This window comes from Gymnoscopelus braueri (assembly GCF_963280865.1).
Source record: "Gymnoscopelus braueri genome assembly, chromosome: 17".
NCBI classification, from domain to species: Eukaryota; Metazoa; Chordata; class Actinopteri; order Myctophiformes; family Myctophidae; genus Gymnoscopelus; species Gymnoscopelus braueri.
This window is the reverse complement of record NC_137617.1, coordinates 43,734,650-43,759,716: the sequence shown is the minus strand read 5'-3', so window position 1 is coordinate 43,759,716 and position 25,067 is coordinate 43,734,650. Positions and strand designations below refer to the sequence as shown.

Below are 25,067 nucleotides of genomic sequence, written 5' to 3'. Positions count from 1 at the left end.
CTTGCCTCTTTGCGATTTAGGGCAAGGTTGCTTCCAATTCACCTTCAATTTGCATAGTCCCAAATACTTGTTGTTGGGGGACACACATGTTTGGTGTTTATTCAAATGAGTCAGTGAGCTCTTGTGTTGTCGGGCAGAAAACTTGTATCTCCAATATTTTCAACTTTTTTATGTTTTTGTTTTTGTAAATTAATCCTTTAAGACCGGGGACACATCTGTGTCATTTTAAGATTTATTTGGCTATTCAAAAATAGCAAATATACAAGCTTCTACGAGCTTGTAGATGTGCTATTTTTGAAAAATCGTGAAAATATTTTTGAATAGCCAAAGAATTCTAAAGGGACACAGATGCGTTCCCGGATTGAAGGGGTTAATGCCCTATTTTGTCATACCACACGTGGGTTTTTAATAAATATTGCACCAACGTATTAACAAGAGCTTATGATTAAATAATAACTACATTGGATCCATTGGAACACATGGAAAAAGTAGCCGTTTCGGACATACGAGTTTTCCACTCGACGCCGACGATGTGATGGTATTATGCTACTGGCACTGTATGTAATTCTACTGTACGGCTATTAATTCCGTCGTCAACACTGGGCTTCCTGCTGTGATTGTAATGCTGTACTTATTTTTGGGGCCCTCTGTGCCTGAAATGAAAGAGGCGATTTTTAACGCATTAAGACCTGACAGCGATAAATGTCTTCTAAATCCTTACAGTTTTCTTAAAAAACATATGTTGCTATAGGCTATATCAGTGGTGCTCAAACGTTTTCATGTCAAGGACCCCCAAAATGTAATATTTTGGATGCCGATCAACGTCTTAAAATATGTTGTTCCAGGGACCCCCAGAAGCAAAGATTTGGGTTAAAAATGTTTGCTTTAAAGATTTGCACAAATGTTCAAGATTTTTCAAAAATAGCAGATCTACAAGCTCCTAGCGTGGCACGAAGTGACGAGCTCTGTGCTTGTAGATCTGCAATTTTTGTACACAGAAAATTTCCCGGTTTTAATGGGTTAAAAAGGAAAAAGAAAAACAAGCACAGCAGTGTTTGTGGATTCCGGCTTCCTTACGACAGTGATACGAATTAGTGTGATTGTTTTTCCAATCTCAGTCAATGAGCGCTGGAAGATAATGCTAACGTTTAATTATAGTTTCATGACACGCTTGCCGCTTTTAAAAACAAAGTGTGGTGAGAGGCTGGACGCGGCAAGAAAATATTGGAACCGTACAAACAAAACAAAAAAATATATGTTGGACTTGGGCCAGTGGTGTAGGAAGTACTCAGATGTTTTACTTACTTATGTAAAAATAGCAATACCACAACATAAAAATACACACACAAGTAAAAGGCCTGTATGAAAAATTTGACTTGAGTAAAAGTACACAAGTATTGTCATCAAAATATACTTACAGTGCCAAAGTAAAAGTACTCAAATTTTTCAAAACGTGTCAAGCTTTTTTTTAAATAGGGGCTTAATTGGTAAATATTCTGTTTTGCGTTAATAATCTTACATCTTAAATTCCAACACACTTTGCTGGTATGGGATGGCTCAGGGTAGAAGACAGGGTTAAAGACGGGGTGCCGTGATTTTCAGTGATCTCCCCCCCCCCCCCCTAAAACATAATCATCAGGTATTATGGTTATACTAGGAGGAAGATTTGTTTCAAAAAAGTGTACAGAAATTGTTAAAATTATGTTTTTATGTGGACACGCCTCCAGTTCATTAAGTATACCTGGTTTTCACCTTAGCACCTCCTCCACCACCTTAGCACCACCCACCTGTCCTAGTCCCTCCTCCTCCTCATGCCCACACCTGTTGTGTTATGATAATGAGGGGGAGGGTATAGTTCTACTGCGTCATTAAAGCGCTGTTTCTCTATTGGCACGTTTGACCCTCAAGGTTTCAGCCTCCAGGTAGAAACTCAAAATAGTCAGAGAAGACATAAAACACCATAAAAACACCACCAGGGGGCTTAATGAAGTTCTATCAACCTCATAGACAAATGAAAAACAGAAAAAGTGCAAAACCATGGCACCACCTCTTTAAGCAAATATCACTGGGATCGGTATTTCAGATTGTCAAAGGGGCAGCAGTGCCCTCAATACCCTCATACCTGTCTAACTACCAGTGGTGGACGGTAACGGAGTAAATGTACTTGAGTACTATAATTACACGCACTTACAAGCACTCTGTAATTACAGACAAAGGCGTGTTTTGGGCCCGACTCAAAGCCCGTCCATCTAACAAGTGAGTGTAACAAATCAGTGCTGCCCTACACAGCCAAAGTGCAGAAACTACGAGAAAAAAAAATCACAATAGTTATAACATTCCACCACATATTCTTGCCTTTGCGGTTCATGCCCCCATCCATACTCATAGCTTCATATTGGATATAGAGAGACTGGTAACGAATCGGACAAGGAGCCTAGTGTTTCCTTGACCCCCCCCACCCCTGCCCCCGGTTGAATGATAGATATGTTTGCTATATAGATATGTTTGCTATGTGATATGATGGCTTTATTTAGACAGCGAGGTGAAGAGAGTCAGGAAGGCAGGGGCAGAGCGAAGGCGTTTGACACCATATGCAACACATGGGTCTCTTGAACCAGGGCCAAATGCACTTTACAGTACAGTGCTGTATACTGTATGTGGGCGGACATGCATCTATTTATGTATTTATGTTCATCTAGTTCACAAGTTTACCAAGTGGGAGCAGCGGGGTGCCAATCGGAAATAATTTATACTGTATATATATATATATATATACTGTGTATATATATATATGAATTGTGGGGGCCAACACATCTGTCTTGAGAGACTACAGTAACATGGGTTACGCCAAATTATATAAAAGATATAAGACATTAGATTGTAAATCGTTGCTGTCTCGCAGAAAAGTCTTATCTCCGTATTCTAACCTTTTTGTGTGTTTTCGTAAATGAATGCCCTACTCGATCATCCTACGAGTAGTCCTAAAAGTAGCAGATCTGCAAGTTCGAAACGTGTTTTTTAACATTGTAGATCTGCTACTTTTGCTATTTTTGAATTTGAATCCTGAAAAGTAACAGTTTTGGACATATAAAGTATGAGGTTTCCACCCGACAGAGAGTAAATAAAAGCTAGTGGGTGGGGGGTGGTGGGGGGGAGGGTGGGGGGCAACGACACAGATGGAGGGTGAGTTTAAAGTGGCCACTGGCCAGGTCTTCTCTTGAAAAATAACACTTCAGAATTTGTCTCCAGCAATCTGTTCGTAAAGGTGCACTTTTAGTCTCACCCCAGAATGGCCGCAACACAACCACTTTTTTTTTTTTCACCAGTGGAACCCAAGGGGGGGGGGGGGTGTGTGTGTGTGTGTGTGTGTGTGTGTGTGTGTGTGTGTGTGTGTGTGTGTGTGTGTGTGTGTGTGTGTGTGTGTGTGTGTGTGTGTGTGTGTGTGTGTGTGTGTGTGTGTGTGTGTGTGTGTGTGTGTGTGTGTGCGTGCGTGCGTGCGTGTACTGTGATTGATCTGTATTCATGGTTTCCTCCGCCATTGATGTGTGAATGTGTGTGAATGGGTGAATATGAAGTACATTGTCATCATCATAACCTTTATTTAAACACAGAGTACAATTGAGGGACAGGCCCTCATTATCAATGTATCCGAGGTTAGATTGAAGGGTCGTAAAGACTAGAAAGGCTAAATGCAGTCCATTTAACATTCACATGCAAGTCATATTTGCACTGCATTAATTGCCACATTGTTAAGTTACAAATGAACCATTTCAATGAAACTCATAACAACTTGAATGTAGACATGCTGATCAGTCTACATGTTGTTGGGACATACTGTAGGTCTGAGATGACCCGACCTTATATGTAGTGAGTACATTTTTTAAAATATATATATATATATATTTATCCCACGATTTTGCAACCCTTTTTCACCCAGTGCCAATTATCTAAGTAATTCTGGGCGCTACACTCCCCCTGCCAGCCTAGGGAGCCCAGAGCTGAGCTCATGCCTCCTTCAATGCATGAGAGCTAACTAGCCTTCTTATCACCTGACAGGGGGGAGTTTCCCCAGTAGGATGTACTGTAGCGCGTGGAAGGAACACGTTATTCCAACCAGTTCCTTGAGTAACATTTTAAAATCAATTCTAAACTCCATTGGGTGCAGGGATGCTAAAATAGGTGAGATATGAAGAAGAAAAAAAAGAAATTGTTAAAAGGCAGGCCGCAGCATTCTGAACCAATTGGAGACTGTGGGCTTTTTTGAGAGATAAGTGGTACAGAGAGTTACAGTAACTTAATAATCATAATTATCAACATTATCACCAGACATGTTTTTATTAATCCAGTCCAAATATCTGTGGACATCGGTGTAGACACCAGGCTTGTGGTCATTAGTCATGGAGGCACCAGGCACCGGGCATGAAGACCCCCAGCTCACCAAACCAGCGACGTAGTGAATCCCATCCTGTACACACTTCAGAGGTCCACCTGAATCACCCTGCAAGGACAAACAACCAGTATGGATGTTTAATACAGAGAGGTGAAGGTAAGAAACCATGGGTCGACAAGTCCATATGCCCAGCTCTGAAGGTGTACTGCTGCTTATACCAGCTCTGAAGGTGTACTGCTGTTTATAACCAGTATCTGAAGGTGTACTGCTGCTTATAACCAGCTCTGAAGGTGTACTGCTGCTTATAACCAGCTCTGAAGGTGTACTGCTGCTTATAACCAGCTCTGAAGGTGTACTGCTGCTTATAACCAGCTCTGAAGGTGTACTGCTGTTTATAACCAGTATCTGAAGGTGTACTGCTGTTTATAACCAGCTCTGAAGGTGTACTGCTGCTTATAACCAGCTCTGAAGGTGTACTGCTGTTTATAACCAGTATCTGAAGGTGTACTGCTGTTTATAACCAGTATCTGAAGGTGTACTGCTGTTTATAACCAGTATCTGAAGGTATACTGCTGTTTATAACCAGTATCTAAAGGTGTACTGCTGTTTATAACCAGTATCTAAAGGTGTACTGCTGTGTATAACCAGTATCTAAAGGTGTACTGCTGTTTATAACCAGTATCTAAAGGTGTATTGCTGTTTATAACCAGTATCTAAAGGTGTACTGCTGTTTATAACCAGTATCTGTAACGAAAAAACATCACATGGATGCACCTGGGACGTATCATCAGTGTTGTAGCCTGGGGTCATAGGATGTTTCGGGTCTCGCAACATACACCCTCACCCAGGTGACCCAGCCAGGGTTGATCAAGCCCCGACTTACGTCCCAGGTAGCTACCCACGGTCAGTCCTAAATAGGGAAAGACAGGGCCACTCAATACGCTTGTCCGAAACTACTCTGCCAGGAATGGGGGAGAGCAGAGGCTCTGGCACGTGGAGGGGCTAGGCTCTGTGGATGGCCTCCTGGCCGGGCTCCTCCTCCGTCTCACCAGGTCCAGGACCTGAGCGTTGCACCAGACTCCCCCGCTCCAAACATTTCATTCTGGTGTGATGGTGTCTTGGCCCGTGGTGGTACTGCAGGTAGCAGTACATCTGAAGGTGTACTGCTATCTTATTATCTATGTAAAGCGCTTTGGATAAAAGCGCTATATAATTGCACCATTTACCATTTTACCATTTACTGCTGTTTATAACAGTTTTGAAAATAAGCCAATATGGAAGTGCTGAATTCCCTGAAGCTCTCATTAATGGCCCAAGCCAGTAGGTGTCACTATTTACCCCCCTGCTGGCTGAAGCTCCGCCCCTTACTGCTCTTCCAGCCAATAGCATTCGTTTTCAGGTTCCATTCGGGACCATAAGTTCCAAGATGGTGGATATGAATTCGCCGAAAAAGTGGCTTCAAAACGAATCTGCAGAAACCAATGGGTGACGTTTCCCTTAAGGTGGCATTACACTACGAGATAATCGGGCTAAAAAACAACCCTCCCGAGTATCGGGGGGGGGGGCGTGTCTACCCCAGCCTAGATCGGGGGCGAATCTCGGGTCTAAATATCGTCTAGTGTGAGGGTTCAAAGATCCAATCTGAACCCTCCCGAGTTGCTCACAGGACGGTCGGGGCCGCTCCGACCATTTTCAAAAATGTTTGATATTTATCTGGATCGCTACTGTATGGAACACCACAGCGGGGGTCGAACCGAGAGAAATACGTCTGCTGTTCCAACACCGCAATGCCACACACGCACGTGCGTGCGCTCACGTGCGTGTGTGGCATTGCGGTGTTGGCACACAATTATATTATACTCCTTGGCTTGCAAGCAGCCAAAACTTGTGTAGCCGATGAAACACAACAGCTTTGCATTGATCAGCAGGTAAGAAACTCATAGCTTGATGTCCATATTCATCTTTAAATGCCCTGTTTTCAGCACTGTCACATATCTTTTATACATTACAGTCATTTAGCAGACTTTTATCCAAAGCGACTTACAATTAGTGCATTCAACATAGGTGGGGAACGAAACTACTGTACTAATCACTAGAAGCATTAAGTGCATTCTCTTCTAAAACAAGCAACCAAGAGTATACCTAGCGCTAAGGTAAAAGTGCAATATATCAGCTACATACTTTCAAAACAGATGAGACAAAGTAGGAAAATCAAATGAGCAAGAGCTAAAACAAATAAGTGTAATGAATAAACAAGATCCAAAAAAAAAAAAAGAGTTTGTACAACTAGTTAACAACAAGTAGGCATATCTTTTATACTCTTTATACTTTTGGATAGTGTCATTTCTCTTGTTAACTAGATTAATTTTTTGCGATCTCAAGCAGTCTCTCTCTTCACAAGTAGCAGCTGCAATCCATCCAGTAACGACCAATTTATGCTTTGACGTACAATGGTCAGTGTATGGTGGAAAAAGTACTCAGATATTTTACTTAAGTAAAAGTATCAATACTCTACTGTCCTTAGCTCTTAGGTCAGCCTTGACAGGGAGTTAAACAGTAGTATCCATGCAAAGAAACGCTGAGACAAGGCTTCAGATTCCTTATGAGTACTTTATATTGTGAAACTGTAAAGTACTCATAAGGAATCTGAAGCCTTGTCTCAGCGTTTCTTTGCATGGATACTACTGTTTAACTCTCTGTCAGGGCTGACCTAAGAGCTAAGGACAGTAGAGTGAAAAGATTGTGCCGGAATCAGGGCAAACATTCCAACAGAAAACAATTAAGCAGTGGCAGCATTACACACTCCTTCCCTCTCTGGGTCTGAATGATGAATGAGCATTTTCTAACACTTGGAGGCTTAAATACCCTAACACTAGGGGGCAGTGTTGGTACAATTACAGAACTAGGAATTACAACTGGGGCCAGAATACTCCCCGCCTGGCATCTATTAGATGTCAAGACAATAAACATAGAAACAAAACAATGTAAGTATTATGCGAGTGTCTTTCTTCTCTATGTAATGTCTTTAGAAACCAGGAGAATGAACTCGGACACAGGTCTTAAGAACAGTCTCTGTTCTCCTTTCCGGACGATCTTCACTTCATTTTCCTGACCTTTCCATCTTTGCTAGGAAAGGTGTTGGTAACCAGCCCGACAGGCCAGTCGTTCCTTTTCACTTGGGGGTCTTTAAGAAGAATAACATCCCCTTCTTGTATGCTAGGACTCTCTGTCCTCCATTTGCGTCGACCTTGAAGGTCACTAATGTACTCCTTCTTCCAGCGATCCCAGAATGTGGTTTCTAGGCTCTGGACCCGCCGCCATTGACTCCTTAAGAGGTCACTTCTGTCAAATTGGCCAGGTGGTACAGGAGGTGTGCCTACCTTCTGGGTGAGGAGCATAGCTGGGGTGAGTATGACAGGTTGATCTGGATCAGTGGAGACTGACGTGAGTGGTCTTGCATTCACTATTGCCACTATAGCCATGAAGGTCACCAGGACTTCGTGAGTGAGCCTTGCAGGGCTATGTTGCAGGAGCATGGCATCAAGGATGCGGCGTGCGACACCATGATCTGCTGTACTTGTTTGCCTCTCAACTTGCGACATGTAACACAGTTGAAGATGATGCTACTGATCGATCTCTTCCCTCCGACAATCCAGAATCCAGCTGACCTTACAGCTCCTTCCGTAAAATGTCTGCCTTGGTGATGAACTTTCTCATGGAAGTGTCTGATCACGAGCTGAGTGACATGATGCCTGCCAGGAATGAGTATTGGGTGTGATTCATCTGACGTAAGATCAGCTCTTGATAGCCGACCTCCAACTCTGAGAAGGTGATCTGAGCCAATGAAGGGGCAGAGTTTGCTGAGTGGGCTCGACTTAGAGACAGGTCGCCCATCCTTGAGACATCTGATCTCATCTGCATACACTTCTCTCTGGACAGTGCAGATTATTGTGCCTTTGGCCTGGTTGAGTTGCTCTTCGTAGAGATGTGTGTTGCACATATGCCAACCGTAACAAGTACTCCCCTTGGACCCCTGGACGAAGGACTTGGCAATGTGTTCAAGCCGGGCAACAGCCTTCAAGAGAGGACACCAAGCAGAGAATCTCTCAAAGCGTGCACTGCCAAGCTTGCTGTCTGATAGACTGATGACACAAGCTGTAACCTCTGACCGTAACTCTGCATCTGAGTCAGGGTCAACAAGTCTGAAAGTCTCCTTGGCTAGTTGACTCTGTCTTGCATCAGTGAGGAAAGCAGGTCCTATTAGCCATGAAGAGAAGGGCAGCTGATCGGCCGGTAGGGATCTGGTTGCATGATCAGCTGGGTTTTTGTCAGTGGGTACATAATTCCACTGACTTGCTTGTGTGGACTGCCTGATGCGTTGCACACGGTTGTGGACATAGACATAGAACCGTCTTGACTCATTGAAGATGTAGCCAAGCACCACCTTGCTATCGGTAAAGAACTTGACATCATCCAGTGTTATGTCCAACTCTTCTTGGAGCAGCTCTGCTACCGCCTCCGCTAGTACAACAGCGCAGAGCTCGAGTCGTGGAACTGTGATGTCTGGTTTTGGAGCAAGCTTTGCTTTGCCGAAGATGAACCCCACATCACTGTGACCTCCGGAATCTGTTACTTTCAGGTAAGCCACAGCACCAATCGCTTTGGTGGACGCATCGCAAAAGATACACATTTCTGTTCTCTGAGCTTTAGACAAGGGGAGTGATGTGTACATCCTTGGAATCTTCAGCTCCTGCAGGTCCGGCAGGGAGTCTCTCCATCTTTGCCACTTCTCCTGATTCTCTTCAGGGAGTGGTGCATCCCAGTCACAGGAATGAGACGTTATGTCTCTTAGTATAGAGCGACCCTGAATGCTGACAGGTGCAGCAAATCCGAGGGGGTCGTACAAACTATTGATGGTGGATAGTACACCTCGTTTCGTGAAGGGCTTCTCACTGATTGCCACTTTAAACCGAAAGGTGTCTGTGGACAGGTCCCATCCGAGTCCTAGACTCCGCTGCATGGGTGGGAACTCCTGCCCCAGTTCGAGGCCTTGCAGTTCTTTGGCAAGGTCTTCACCTGGAAAGGCTTGCATGACATCCGGATTATTGGACATGATTTTGTGCAGTCGTAAATTGGACTGTGCTAGCATGTGTTGAGCTCTCTTCAACACATCGACGGCCTCGGTTGCACTGGAGAATGACTTAAGTCCATCATCTACATAAAAATGGCGTTCAATGAAGAGTCTTGTGTCAGCTCCATACTTCTCTTCTCCCTCTATAGCTGTTCTCTTCATTCCGTAGATGGCCACTGCTGGAGACGGACAATTCCCGAACACATGGACTTTCATCCGAAACTCTACAATGGTGGTCCTTAAACCACAAGAAGCGGAGGTAGTCACGATGTTCTTTGTTGACCATGAAGCTCTGAGGAACATCTGTTGAACATCAGCCATTACTGCGAAGGGTTCAGATCTGAAGCGAACAAGTGCACCGATCAGACTGTTGTTTAGATCTGGGCCTCTGAGTAACACATCGTTGAGGGATATGTTTTTGTACTGGGCACTCGAGTCAAAAACTATCCTGATTTGCCCAGGCTTCTGTGGGTGATAAACGCCAAAGCTTGGTAGGTACCAGCACTCTTTGTTGGGTTCCAGTGAAGGAGCTGGTTCTGCATGTCCGTTACTGAAAATCTTCTCCATGAACTCCACGTAGTGTTCTTTCATCTCCGGCTTCTTTTTCAACGTACGCCGTAGAGACAAGAGACGATTGAGGGCTTGCTCCCTGTTATTAGGCAGGCGCCGTCTTGGAGAGCGGAATGGGAGGGGGGCCACCCAACTGTTGGAGTCATCCTTGGTGAACCCCTGATCCATAATGTGGAGGAAGATCTCATCTTCGACTGAGAGCGCCAGTTTATTGTCCTCAACGGTGAGATTGAAAACTTGCTTTCCAAGAGCATCTTGAGCTGGCTTCCCCAGAGGTTGTGTTAGGTGTTCATCTGTGAACCTCTCTCTGATGTGGATGCTACTTTCACAAGGCTTGAAGAAGCTGGTGCGACCATTCTCCAGGATACTGGTCTTGAAGGTGTTCACAGACGGTTTGTGGGCTCCCCTGAGGCACACGTCTCCAATAATTACCCATCCTAAATCGAGGCGTTGGGCATATGGCGCATTGTGTGGCCCGTTACACTGGTTTCGCACCTTGTGAACACGTATAATGTCCCTTCCAAGCAGCAGCAGGATCTCTGCTGAGGGGTCAAGAGGTGGTATCTTAGAAGCAATGGTTTTAAGATGCGGATGATGAGTAGCGGCTTCTGGTGTAGGGATTTCCTCTCGGTTATTAGGAATCAAGTTGCACTCAATGAGCGTAGGTAGTGCCATAGATACTTCCCCATTTACAGCCTCTATTATGAAGTCCATTGCTCTTCTTCCGCTAGTGGCTGTTATGCCAGAGCATGTTTTCAAGGTGTAAGGAGAGACAGTACCCTGAATGTTGAACGTGTCAAAGAAGGCGGACCTGGCTAATGACAAGTTACTCTGGTCATCCAGCATCACGTACATCTTCTTCTTACGCTCAGGATGCCCTTTAGGATACACGTAAACCAGACACATTTTTGAACATGACTTCCCATGTAGGCCTTCTCCACAGACTTCTGTGCAGCTAGCCGTAGTTACAGTGGAGTTCTCCTCCTCTTGCTCCTCGCAATGTCCCTCTGAAGTGACGTGCTCTGTCTCCATCCAGGGAGGTGGACCATCATGAAGAGCCGAGATGTGACGCTCACTGTTGCACTCTGAACAGCGGATGGTAGCCCTACAGTCTTTTGCTCTGTGGTTTGCGGAAATGCAGCACTTGTAGCAAATGGAATGCTCTTTGAGAAAACTCTTCCTCTCATCTAAAGTCTTCCTTCTGAACCCCCTACATTTGCTCAGGGAGTGTGGTAACTTATGAATGGGACATTGCCTGCCCGCATCCATAGTCGTTCTATTACTATCTGGGGAGTTGGAAGCTTCAACCTCAGTCTTATTGGCAGAGAAGGGAATCCTGGCTTTCCATTCGTTGGCTAGAGGCCTCTCAGCTTTGGGAGGTGATGAGCTGGAGCCTTTGAGGGTAAAGCTGGGATCTGTCCTCATGTCTGCATGATAGTTGACAAAATCCACAAAGTAAGAAAAAGGTGGGTAATGAACAAGATGTTCTCTCTTGTAACTAGTCCCCTGAGTAACCCATCTCTCTTGAAGGTTTGGTGGGAGCTTCCACAATAGCATTGATTCCTCTTGGTGAATCGAGGAAGCCAAGACCTGTTAGATAACCTTCAAGCTCTTGAAGTTGTTAATTGTCTTTGTAGGAGATTTTTGGCAAGCTCTCCAGACGTTTGAATAATGAAGCCTCAACAACTTCTGGAGAACCGTAGTTTTTATCCAACCGTTGCCATAACATGTCAAGACCAACTGCTGGATTGTTGACATGGACTGCTCTGATCCTCATGGCTTGCTTAAGTGACTCCCCGCCGGGGAGTTGAGCTGAATTGATGCACGGCGTGACCGCGAAATGAGGTTGACTGATGCATGGCCTGTGGAGGGGTTGAGGTAGGCTGATGCGTGGCGTGAAGAGCGGTTGAGGTGGTCTGATGCGTGGCGTGACGGGCGGTTGAGGTGGACTGATGCGTGGCGTGAGGAGCGGCTGAGGTCGATTGATGCGTGATGTGAGGGGCGGTTGAGGTGGCCTGGTTTATGGCTTGAGCGTCATGAGACTGTTGGGGCATGTGAGTAGAGACAGGTTGCAAGATGTGGTGGCTGGCACCTGAAGTCAATTTGGGCTGAAAAGTACTTGTTATCTGCCCTTTGTCTTCGCCTTCATCCTCTTGCTGGGGGTTGAAGTGTGTCTTAACATAGTCATCAGTGCGTTGTCTTGATATACTTCGTGACAAAGGGGGACCGGCAATTAACACCCCACTCTTAACACTGCCATCATCTGCTTCAGCTTCTAGCACCTCTGCTGCTGCTAGTGCAGCTTTGGCTTTTCCCTCCTCTTTCAGTGCATTTAATGTTGCATCAATACGTGTTCTTTCAACCTCCAAGTCTATTTTGCGTTTTGCATATTCAGCTTTTGTGCATGCAGCTTCTGCCTTCGCCCGTGCTTCTGCTCTAACTTGGCTTGCATGCGACTTACAAGTACGGTGTGAGGCTGCTGTGTGGCTTGTATGTGACTTTCGGGAACGATGTGTAGAAGATGCCTTGCGTGCATGTGATTTACTGGAACTAAGTGACGATGATGACGTTGATGAAGCTCCATACTCAGACCTGACCTCCAAGTTGGACGCTCCACTGACATCTGGAAGGTCTGACATCATGCTCTTGACGTATGGTAAATCTTTTCACTCTACTGTCCTTAGCTCTTAGGTCAGCCTTGACAGGGAGTTAAACAATAGTATCCATGCAAAGAAACGCTGAGACAAGGCTTCAGATTCCTTATGAGTACTTTAACTGTAAAGTGCAGACTTCGAAATCAAAAGCCGTATCGCGATTCAAGGGTTAATTTAAAAAAAAATACTCCCGCGCATGCGCACATCCGATTGCACGTCCGGGGGAAGCCATGCTCGAGCCGAGCCGCTGTTGTGTTTTTCCGTGCATCGCGTATGCGTGCTTACGACGGGGGAGAAAAAAAATACGACAGGACAAACCCACAGAGGAGTTTGGAGGAGACAGACAGAGAGAGAGACAGCTGTTGCGTCTGTACTACTACTTTACATTTCACCATGGCCACTGCTGAAGCCAGCGATGGTAATGATGATACACAAATGGAAGAATTGGAAAACCCTCCCGCTTCCTTTAAGTCAAAAGTCTGGCAATATTTTGGCTTCCCAGTGAATTATGAGGGCACCCGACGCGTTGTTGACAAAACGGCTACCGTTTGTCGATTATGCTCCACATTGATAGTTTCTCCGTCTTCTCTTTTTCCCCTCTACACCTATACGAGTCTTGGCCAAAAATTGCCGATCTACAAGCTCAATTTGAGCTTGTAGATCTGCTATTTTTGGCTAAAGTTCACCTCAGAAAAAGGGATGGGGTTAAGGTAAAAAAAACCCTGTTGAAGACCCCTGGCTTAGCTTATTATTCACATTTCTTGTTTGTTAAAGCTCTTACCTGTTCAAACAATGTGAACATACTTTAAGATGTTTAAGAACATGTAGCCAAATAACAGTTGTCTTTGGATCCTTTTTTCTTACATGTTCAACTTTGTATTTAGATTTTATTTAGTTATAGAGCTTCACAAGAATGTTGTTGTTAACTCACCTTAAAGAAGAATCTGAAAATGACAGTTGTTGTAAGGGCATAAAACCCTTTTTGTTATTCTCATTCTCATTTGATATTATTCAAATAAAAGGGACTTATTGAGAAACATGTGTTTTTCTTTACAAATCAAGACAATAGCCTAAATTAATAATCATATAGCCCTCAAAGCTGAAAAAAGGACGTTTTACAAATATATATCGTATCGAAAATCGAATCGAATTGTGACCTTAAAATCGAAAGTCGAATCGAATCGTGGATTAGGCGTATCGTGACACCCCTAACACACACACACACACACACACACACACACACACACACACTCACTTGGCAGGCATCAACCACCCGTCCCCCCATGTGTCCCGCACAGATCATGGTGTCATCCAGTAGGTCTCCATAGACAGCCATGCAGCTCTGCTTAGAGATCAAGGGAACCTGGGCTTCCCTCAGAATTCTTTTAGGTTTGTTCTTCTCTTCTCCTGAGGGTCAAGAACACAGAGATGCAACAAGATAAAGACAAAGACTTGACACACGCTGCAACATGTTACTAACAAAACACAAGGTTTCACTTTCCATTGGTAAATGAATTAATAGCATTCAGACAGGAATAGATGACCAGTGATTCAGATCAATGGTAATGTGTAGTTGGATAAATACCATGGTTAGTGTGGTATGAGGTTGATTCGGATCAATGGTAATGTGTAGATGGATAAATACCATGGTTAGTGTGGTATGAGGTTGATTCAGATCAATGGTAATGTGTAGTTGTTACATACCAGTGCTGCCCCATCCAGAGATCACACACTCTTTGCCATCAGGGAAGGTTTGGTTTGGCAGACAGACAGTTTTAACATAGCAGGTTTCCACGGCACAGTGAGGGCTGTCGGTGACGTTCAGCTGAAGTAAAGCTGACACACAGAATGGTACATTATTCGCATCTCTGATGAACAAACATGTCATTTATCAAATTAAATCATTACATTACAACATGTGATTGTTTATTGAATAACCTATTATTTTGATATTGCTAATAATAATCTTAAATTGTAAATGTTAATCCTAAATTTGGATTGTAATGTTGGTAATGTTGGTCATTCAAACCACTTTTAGACTCTTAACCCTAGAACACTAATGATGAAAATAGTCACACCATCACTAACGTTGGTATACCCGATATAATAAATTCCTAAAAAATATTTCTCCAAAATATATTAACTCTTTGCCTGCCATGAACGCGTCGAATTCTGCCAAGGCTTTCCCTGCCGTCAACGAGTTTGGACAAGTTTTTGTTTTTAGTGGTTTTACACTAGATGGTGCTGTTACCTATCCTATGAATGATGCTTTCACTGCCTGATGATGACAGACCCAAATATGACATTAAAACAAAAAAAAAGATGATTTACTTCCTGTTTATTTCCTGCTAGAAATAAACATGAAGAAATCTCCGTTCCTCTTGCTTTACGGCAGAACAAGCCTCATTGAAACGACCATAGCACTGGAATGGAGGATCGCGACCGGACAATTCTGTTCCCCTACACTACGACACCCGCGTGCGTGTAATGAGTCGATCTCCGTGAGGACGGCGGTCACGGATAATATTTCATGATTTTAAGGTAAAATCGCTGTTTTTGCTGGCAGCAGTGGCACACTACAACACTACATGGCAAATTGAGGTACTCCTCTTTAATATTTCAACAGGAAATTTCACAAAAAAAAAGAAAAGAAAAGATATCATGGGGGACCCTACTGTAAAAAAAAAGCAGCAAAATCGGAGGAACATGTGGGTATTGTAAAACGATATTCCTAAAAAAAAAAGAGAGAAGCTGGTAACTTTTCCTTTGGTCCACCCATTCCTGGGACATGTGAGCCTTGTCCAGTGAACAGGGGCGTCGTTATGTGGGGGCTTCGGTGGCTATAGCCACCAATGTTTTATCCAAAGCCACCAATATATATATATTTTTTAAGTTCTTTATTTATTTATTTTTTTAATTATATATCTATAACCCTACCCCTAACCCTAAAACTGAAATAAAGTAACAAAAAACTGGGAAAAAAGTACCCAAATCCCCCGAAATCCTCGAAAAATTTCGGGCCCTTTGCCATGTGCCCCCCGCATAACGGGCGCACAACGGCCACATGCACGCGCCCTGCGCACGCGTGCATGTGGCCGTTGCCTGGGGGGCTAAGCCCCCAACCTAGTAGAGACCTAGCAACGTGTCTGCCAGTGAAGGCACAGTCTAATTGCATCAGCTGACCATTGTGGGAGTATGGGATTTATTTTTTACCCTCCAACACTAACCATGGGTGAAATTCACTCGAAGACCTGGCTGTAGAAAAAAACAGGGATGGAGGAAACAAACGTCAGTGAGCATCCTGAAGGTACCCCAGGACCCACCCACCTCAGACATCACCAACATTATGCAAATTGCAATTGTTCGGGTGAAATTCAACCATGGTTAGTGTTCTAGGGTTAATGTTCTTAACACATTCTCTGCCATTGACGGAGATCTCCGTCAATTGGTCTTTGTTGGTTTTGTGTGGTTGTGTGGTTTACGATAAATGGCACTCTTGTGCAACCTGTGCGTTTATACGGGAGCTCTAGATCAAAGGGAACGCAAAAAAATACGTGATCAATCACCATCAAACCAAACCAGTTAAAAAAGCAAACCAAAACAAATAGAGAGTGAAGAGCTAGATCAAGTGAGTTAGAGAGAGTTATTGTTATAGTGAGTGAGTGAGTGAGTGAGTGAGTGAGTGAGTGAGTGAGAGAGAGAGAGAGAGAGAGATAGTTATAGTTATAGTGAGTGATTTTGAGAGTTATAGAGAGTTGTGGAGATTTGTGGAGATTTGTGGAGAGGAGAGGAGAGGAGAGGAGAGGAGACGTAGGTAGGCGACTAGGAGAGAAGATTGGTAGGCGAGGAGGAGTAGGAGACCAGGAGAGGAGGAGTAGGTAGCAGAGGAGGAGAAGGAGACTAGGAGAGGAGGAGTAGGTGGCAGAGGAGGAGAAGGAGACTAGGAGAGGAGTACAGTAGGTGGAGGAGAAGGAGACTAGGAGAGGAGGAGTAGGTAGCAGAGGAGGAGTAGGAGACTAGGAGATGAGGATAGGAGATGGATAGGAGAGGAGTTGTAGAGAGGAGTAAGTAGGACTAGGAGAGTGCAGGACAGAGGTGTCGAACTCATTTTGAGTTGCGGCCACATTGGTCAAAAGGTGACTTGATGTGGACCGCAAACATGCGGACGTGCATGCGCGCTCACACGCATTCAGTTATACAGCATTGTTTTTCAGTCTGTTGTCTCCGTCACTCCTACTAACTACAGTATATCACTTTAAAAAAATATATATTAAGAAGAAGAATATCTACTTTAATTATTGACTTTAAAAACAAACAATGCAATTTGTAAGGATCGAGCCCAAATAAACCATTTTAAATAGAATAATTCAGTGTGTGGTTAGTTTTTATTTATTTATTTATTGATTGATGTACTTTATTTAGTAAGACATGTGAACAGTACATGACAGTACATAACAGTACATGGAAGTACAAATTCACAATACAAGGTCTACTAAACTGGAAATCTCATTAAGCACTAAGCTTGTTTAAGATGAGAACCCCATGCACACAAATCATGATGACATATAAGAGACAGACAGATATACACACTACTATACAGAATGTCATACAATCAGTTTACAGGTTACTGGTATGAAAAGTGAAAAATATGTACAAAAGAAGAAAGAGAGATGGGGGGAGGTAGGGGGGTAGGTTAGGTTAGGACATGGGGTAGGTTAGGACTTGGACATGGGCCATTTTTGAATTGCAGCGTCCTGAAGGTGTATCTTTAGGGCAGTTTTGAAAGTGAGTAGGGTTTTACACTCCTTTACTCCTTTTGGTAGGGCATTCCACATTTTTGATGAATAGCATGAGAACGAGTTCATTCCCTTTGTTGAGCCAAATCTGGGTTGAACATGATTTGTGGAGCTGCCTCTGGTGTTATGATCATGGACTTCATTAACATTTTGGAAGTATTTTGACAAATACAGGGGGATCCCAATGTTGTGGTGTATCTTGAAGACCAGGCCCATAGCAAGTTTCTGTACTCTGTCCTCAACCCTAAGCCATCCAATCCTAGCAAAATGAGCAGGGGTTAGATGGGTTTTGTGATTGAGGCCAAGAAGTAGCCTTACAAGTTTGTTTTGGGATGTTTGGAGCCTTGTTTTTAAGGCCTTGGAGGAGTTGTGATACCATGAAGTGCATGCATAATCATAATGACCTTGTATGAGGGCCCCTGCAAGAATCTTCAGAGTATTCTTACTGACTAGACGATCATTCCTCCACAAGTAGCGTGTTGTTTGGTTGACCTTTTTGATCGCTCTTTCTGCATTTTTGTTACCGGAGAGGTTTGCCTCCAAGATAGGTAATTTCCTCCTTTCTTGTGATAACATCATCACCCACTTTGATCGTGAAACTCTCAGCCTTGCTAAGGTTAGGACTGGACCCAAAGAGGATGGATTCAGTTTTACCCAGGTGTAATGAAAGTTTGTTGTCGGAGAGCCAGATGCAGATCTTGTTGAGTTCAGTGCTGAGAGTTTTCTCAACCTGCAGCCTGTCCCTGTCCGAGACCAGCAGAGCCGAGTCATCTGCGAACAGGAACAGTCTGCAGTCGCAAGCTGAAGACATATCATTCACATATATCAGGAACAGTAAAGGTCCTAGTATACTTCCTTGAGGAACACCACAAGTCACTGGGAGGGGAGGGGACTGGGTGCCGTTTACTTCCACCACTTGCTCCCTCCCTTCCAAGTAGGATCTCATCCAGTTCACCGACGTATCATCAAAACCTATTGCTTTGAGCTTATTGATCATAATTGGGTGATTAACGGTGTCAAAGGCCTTCTGGAGGTCCAGCATGACCATGCCGCAATATTTGCCCTTGTCGACATCTTGTTTGATAGAGTCGTTCAAATAGAGAAGGCATGTGTCAGTGGAGTGGTTTGTTCTGAAACCAGATTGCAATTTGTAAATTAGATTGTTCTCGGCAAGGTACTTATCGACCTGTTCATAGACTATTTTTTTCCATGACTTTCGAGATGGAGCTAAGAATAGAAATAGGGCAGTAGTTGCCAGGGTCTAATTGGTTTCCTTTTTTGTACAGAGGGGTCACCCTTGCTTTTTTGAAGTCGTTAGGGACCCGTCCCTGTATGATGGAGAGGTTTATTATGTGAGTGATGGGCAATGGGCAATGGAGGCGGCTGAGTCTTTTAGAAATTTGGCGGGGATGTTGTCGAGTCCTGTGGCTCTGTGTTGTTGAAGTGCACTCCATTTTTTAAACACCTCATCTGTTGTCACAGGGGAGAGTTTAAAATCATCTTTGCGTTCACCTTGTTTTTCGTAAAATGTGTCAACATACTCTTTACCATGTCTCCCAGAGTGAGGGGGTAGTTTTTCAACCAGTTTTGAGGCCACGGTCGTAAAGAATATGTTGAGGATTTTTCTCACTTCCCGTTTGGTTGTAGTGAGAGTGTCATTCACCTTGAGGCTTATGTTTGCAAACCTGGTTTTCAATTTCTTGCTGCAGCCTAGTTGGTTGTTGAGTAGCTTCCAAAGCTCTCGTGGTTTGCTTTGATTTTCCTTAATTTTGTCATCGAGGTAGCTTTTTTCTGCTAACAGGAGCATGCCATTAACCTTGTTTCTTAGCATGTTTTTCTCTTTTTCGAGTTTAGCTACGTGGGATTCGAGACCTTTGTTAAAGCATTTGGCGAGTTTGATCCTACTTTTATGAAACTCTTTTTTTTTATGGCATTAAGGATGTCCGAATTCATCCATGGAACCGAGCGGGTGTTGACCTTGATGGTTTTCATGGGAGCCACACTGTCCAAAATTTTAATGAATTTGGTTTTGAAACCAAGCCAAGATTCGTCTACCTGTGTGCTGTTTAGAAAGTCGGACCAATCCTGTTCCTCTAGTCTGTGATCTAAGTCCTCACTCTTGTAATTTTTGAGGTCTCTGATCGTGACTGATTTGTGGTAACCGGTCTTAGGTTTGCGTTTCTTTCTGGTGCAGAAGATCATGTTATGATCAGATATGCCACAGGTAGAGACACCACTATTGAGGATTTTGTCCTTGTCCGTTGTTAGAATGAGATCTATGGTAGTTTGAGTGGAAACACACAGCCTTGTGGGCTGAGTGATCAGCTGGTGGAGTGAGTGCCGATGACAAAACCCCTTGAATGACTTATACACTGATGCTTCCTTACGGAGCATGTCTGTGTTAAAGTCACCAAGAAGTATCGTCTCCGCATGGTCCACCTTAGCTAAACACTCCTCTAGTCTATCATAGAAATCAGTCTGGTTAGGAGGTCTGTATATGGTACCGACTAGCACAGGTTTAGCATGTTTAAAAATGATCTCGACCCACACAGCTTCAATGTCTGCATCTTTCAGGTCTTCGCGAAGGATGCAGACATTGTCATTATGTACATACATGCATACACCACCCCCATTTCTCCCATTAATGCTCCTATCATTTCTGAAGAGTTTGTAGTTTTCAATCTCAATCTCAGAGTCCTTTATCGTATGATCAAATTTAGTTTCAGAGAAAGTTAAAATGTCAACCTTACCATCATAAAACATCTGCTTGATTTGTGTTAGCTTGTCTCCTACAAGGGAATTCACATTGAGGTGGATCATGTGCAAGCCTACACCGAATGATTTGATCATTTGTTCAATGGAGAGATGTTTGTCCACTGATAGATCACGTTGAGGAGCAGTATCGGGGGGGGAGGGGGGTGTTGTGGTGTTAGCGTCCATCAAAGCATCTGTTCCGTCGTAGGCAACCAGCTGTGGGGGGTGGGGGGTTGGGGGGGAATGGGTCGCGGGGGACCCAGCACGGCCTCTGCTCGGACACTGGCTGTGGAAGGAACCGTAGGTTGAAAACGGTGCTTCAGGGCCTCTGCTCCGGTAAAAACAGCTAGGTGACTCCTTGGCTCCGCGTCCTCGGCTACGCTGCGTCTCCCGGTTGATCGCCGTGGCACGTCGGTGCAAGCGTCCTCGTCGACGGCTGCGGTGGAATCAACGTGGGTGTTTCGGTTGATCATCGGGGTTGATTCGCCTAGTTGAGTTGGCGGGGAGCCATCGGTGTTGTCGACGTAGCTAGCTTCGGTAGCAACGTTAGCTGGGCTGGCTCCGGTGATCTGGAAGGTCTTTGTTACAGCTTGGCTTTGTTGTTCCCCGTTGCTAATGGCAACGTTAGCCACAGCTGCTAGCCTGTTAGCTTCAGCCGCTATCCGAGCGGATTGCCTTGTGGTTACTGGGCCAGGGTTTCTGGCAACGTCTCCGGAAAGTAGTAGTATTATGCAGAAACATGTCTTGCGATTAAATCTACCATTCAGGGGTAATGATTATCATGTCTTAAGCCACATTTTCACTACAGTGCCAGAATCCTTCCAGTTAAATAATTAGATTTAAAACAACAGTGGTGTAAAGTAACTAATTACATTTACTCAAGTACTGTACTTACTTTACTAGAGTATTTCCAATTTCTACTCCACTACATCTCGGAGGCAAATATTGTTCTTTTACTCCACTACAATTATTTGAAAACTTTAGTTACTAGTTACTTTGCAGATATAAATTATATTATAAAACATACATTAACCACTTTAGCCCTATTTTATACATAGGCTATTTGAAAATAGCTGATCGACAAGTTCACAATTTTCGCATATTTTCAAACATTTTACAAAACAGTGGTATAAAGTAACTATTACATTTACTCAAGTACTGTAATTAAGTAAAGATTTGAGGTATTTTTTACTTTCCAATTTCCAGTACTTTAATTACTTCTACTCCACTACATCTCAGAGGAAAATATTGCAAATATTGTACTTTTACTCCACATAGGCTATTTGAACATAGCTGATCTACACGCTCAAGCTTTTAGTACCTTTACTTTTGGTACTTTGAGCATATTTTGATACCAATATTTGTACCAATATTTTTGTACATCATATTAACCAAACTTTGATATTTTACTGTGATTTCAGAAACACAATCGAGGGAGGAGGAGCCCACGTCTTCTACTGCACTACCGCAGTTGGCCGTAAAAGAGGTAAGAACTTTTTCTGCTCACTTTTTCATGCCACATGCTAGAGGGAATGCATGGAAAGTGTTGTCAGTCGTAGAACTAAAGCACTTCCTGGGGCTGGTCTTTCTCACCGGACTTGTTGTCAAGCCTGGCTTGAAATGTACTGGTCCACAGATGAGCCCCTAGCAAGCTCCTACTTCAATAGTACAGTACATGTCTCGGAACAGGTTCCAGCTTATTTGGAGTAATTTGCACTTCAGTGACAATGAAAACATTGACCCTACTGCTGACCGGCTGTGCAAAGTCCCCCCAGTCTTGGACTCCTTGCTCTCCAAGTTCCAAGACATGTTTCTGCCAAGCCAGAATATCATTATTGATGAGGATATGCTTCTTTGGCATGGGCGCCTTGCTTTCAAGGTCTACAATCTGCAGAAGAATAGAGGGGAGCCACCAGGAGCCAACAAGAACAATCTATAGAACATGTTGTATAACACAGGGGGTGTGTCCGTCTCCATATGTGTTATTTAAACAACACATCACCTGAGTTTAAAGCACTCAAAGTACCACAGTAACAATACAAGACTGAGATACTCTGCAGATGAAAGAAATGTAACACCTCCATCTAATTAATAAATATTTAATGATGTTGCTATGATTCTCTGCTTCCATAATAAATGTGTGGGGGGGGGGGGCAAAACCAAAAACAACGTTGCGTCCTTTCTTCATAGTTATGTCAATACATCCAGAATGCTAACTGGCTTGATAGTTAATCATGTTTTGTGTCAGTTACGTATGTAAATTCATGTCCTCACCAACATCATTATGAGTAGAGCCATCAGAGAGCGTTGATTCCCTGTATTCCCAGTGAACGATGTGTCTCAAAACAGGGATGACCTGGACATGCTCTTCATGGTGGTTTATAAGGTCCACTGCCCCCAAGACCACCTGCATGTCCTTGAAACTTTTACTGAAGAAACAACCAGTCAGTCATTTATCCAGAGAGTAGTACTGTACATTATGTGAATGAACCTGAGAAATATTATCAACCAATATCTAATGAATTATAGATAGAAATACAATGTAAATCTTATTTCAATTCAGATTTAGCTTCTTCTTTCAAGAAGCTGGCCGTTAAGACAAAGGCAATTAATCATTATCACCACATATCAGACACATTTTTAATCTTCTTTTCCTCTGCTTCATCAACAACTGCCAAAAGAGTCACATGTCAACAGCGCTGTTCAGTTTCATGAAATACAAGTGCACAAAGATAACTACGAAAAGTGCTCCTCAGAGCACAGATATCCGACCAGGCCAGGTAGGTTGTTGTGGGCCAGCAATATTCGGAATTAAGTCATTATATAGGTGAGTGGAATCGCTGCGTTCATGATTTGAGGCATTTGTTTTGCAAAGATTGGCCTGCTGGTGGCATTATAACAGGCCAAAGTGAAAAGGGCGGCTTTCTTCCTCGGCCTAGTGGGAATATGCGTGCATTGTGGATGGCGCCACGGAGCGCAGACTCACCACTATCTAGTACTGCCTGATTAACTGATTAACTGAATCCTTTATGGTGAGTAGGATATACTTAATTAACTCATTAACTGCCAGATTTATTTCTATAGCATGTCTCACGAAATGCAGGGCAAAAAAAAGTCAACTCAAGATACAGCTGTTTTCATGAAAATGCTAAACAGGAAGTATGTATTGTATTTATTTGTTATTTGGTTTTGTAAATTTATTTAGTTTACTGCCATATTATTTAAGTCAATTTCAGTTACAGCTACATGCTTTTATTTTGAAGGTGTTGGGCAATTTGGGCACAGCAGCAGTCAGTGGGCACCGGGAAGGTGTATGTTTTTTTAACCAGCGTCAGGGCAGACTCGAGCAAACATTTCAACATCCTTTTGCTGTATTGTTCCTCATGGAGAGCAAAATAAATATCACAAAACTTCACTGCCTGTCTGAACAATTTGGTGTTGCACCCGCGCGCGCTCTCATGCTCTCTCTCTCTCTCTCCCCCCTCTCTCTGTCTGTGCGCTCTTCTCTTGTGGGTGGTTGTTTGGTGTTCTAATAATTTATAACGTGTTTGTAAAATTGATGAGGGGAAGGGGAGAATGCAATCCGCCTGTAACCCCCTTTGCTGTAATCCAGATTACACATTTTGAAATGTACTGTAAGACGTTACCGTTGCCGTTTTTTTTACTCTGATTACGTAACGGGGTTACATGTAATCCGTTACTTCCCAACCCTGGGGGGCTGTAGCCGATCAGATGTACAGTAGGTGCGACTGGTTGGAGAACCGTACAGTGAACACTGCAGCAACAGGGACTAAGGACTGGGCCAACGAGATGAACCTGTACTTCAACTGGTTTGACAGGAAAGGAGGCCTTGCCGGTGCCCAATATGCAGCAGCCCAGTCGATGACCGGTGGAACCAGCGGTGGCCCTGCATCAGGCCAGTTGGACACCAGTGGGGCCAGTAGCTGCACTACAGCTCCTCCACCCCTGATCCTCACAACCAAGCTCCCCCGGACCAACATCAGGAAGGCAGCGGGACGGGAAAACATCAACTCCTGGATAAGGAAGGGACTTCTTCAAACTCTCCCTGACGACGGGGAGGGTGCCTAAACTGTGGGAGTCTTCCTGTATTGTTGCGGTCGTCAATGACTACAGGCCAGTTGCTCTGACATCACAGTCCATGAAGACTTTTGTGCGGCTGATACTGCAACATGTGAGACTGTTGGTGAGTGACCACCTCGACCCCCTTCAGTTCACATACCAGGTGGACATTGGGATGGAGGACCTGCTAAACAGGGCCTTCACACACCTTGACTCATTATGGCTTTAGGAATCGTTTGTTTAGAATAATCTAGAGGCAGGACTGCTTTCTGTCGTTGCATACGGTATTAACATAAAACAGTAATTTATAGCAGCTTACATGCAGTGAGCAGCAGTGAGGACCCAACAAGATGCAATGAGGACACCTCCACATTTGTGGTGGAATGGTCCTGATGAGGTATTGTCTCTGTGCTGCAGAGACACCTGCCATGGATGATGACCAAGACCAGCATGACTGCCTCCAGTGATCTTGCTTGTATCAGGAGGATCAGGTATGCCGCACTGGGAGAACAGGGCTGGACAAGATGGAGACATAGCATGAGATTACACTGTGGTCGGACGGACAATAAGAATAATGTATCATTTAACTTCTTATATAGGGGCGGCAGTGGCTCAGTAGGTAGAGCGGCCGGTAGTTCAATCCCAGGTGTGTGTGTGTGTGTGTGTGTGTGTGTGTGTGTGTGTGTGTGTGT

General features: G+C 43.9%; 1 protein-coding gene across 1 annotated transcript in view; it reads right to left on the bottom strand.

Annotated features, from left to right (window-relative positions):
• Positions 1-3,654: 3,654 nt before the first annotated feature.
• Positions 3,655-25,067, bottom strand: part of LOC308104769 (B-cell receptor CD22-like) — a 54,014-nt gene continuing 32,601 nt past the window's right edge. The window contains exons 9-13 of the mRNA XM_080455291.1: positions 24,695-24,890; positions 22,570-22,724; positions 14,450-14,581; positions 14,001-14,152; positions 3,655-4,498 (exon numbers count right to left, since the gene is read on the bottom strand). Coding sequence (XP_080311417.1) covers positions 4,295-4,498; positions 14,001-14,152; positions 14,450-14,581; positions 22,570-22,724; positions 24,695-24,890 — 839 coding nt within the window. The 3' untranslated portion in view covers positions 3,655-4,294. The remainder of the gene's footprint in view (positions 4,499-14,000; positions 14,153-14,449; positions 14,582-22,569; positions 22,725-24,694; positions 24,891-25,067) is intronic.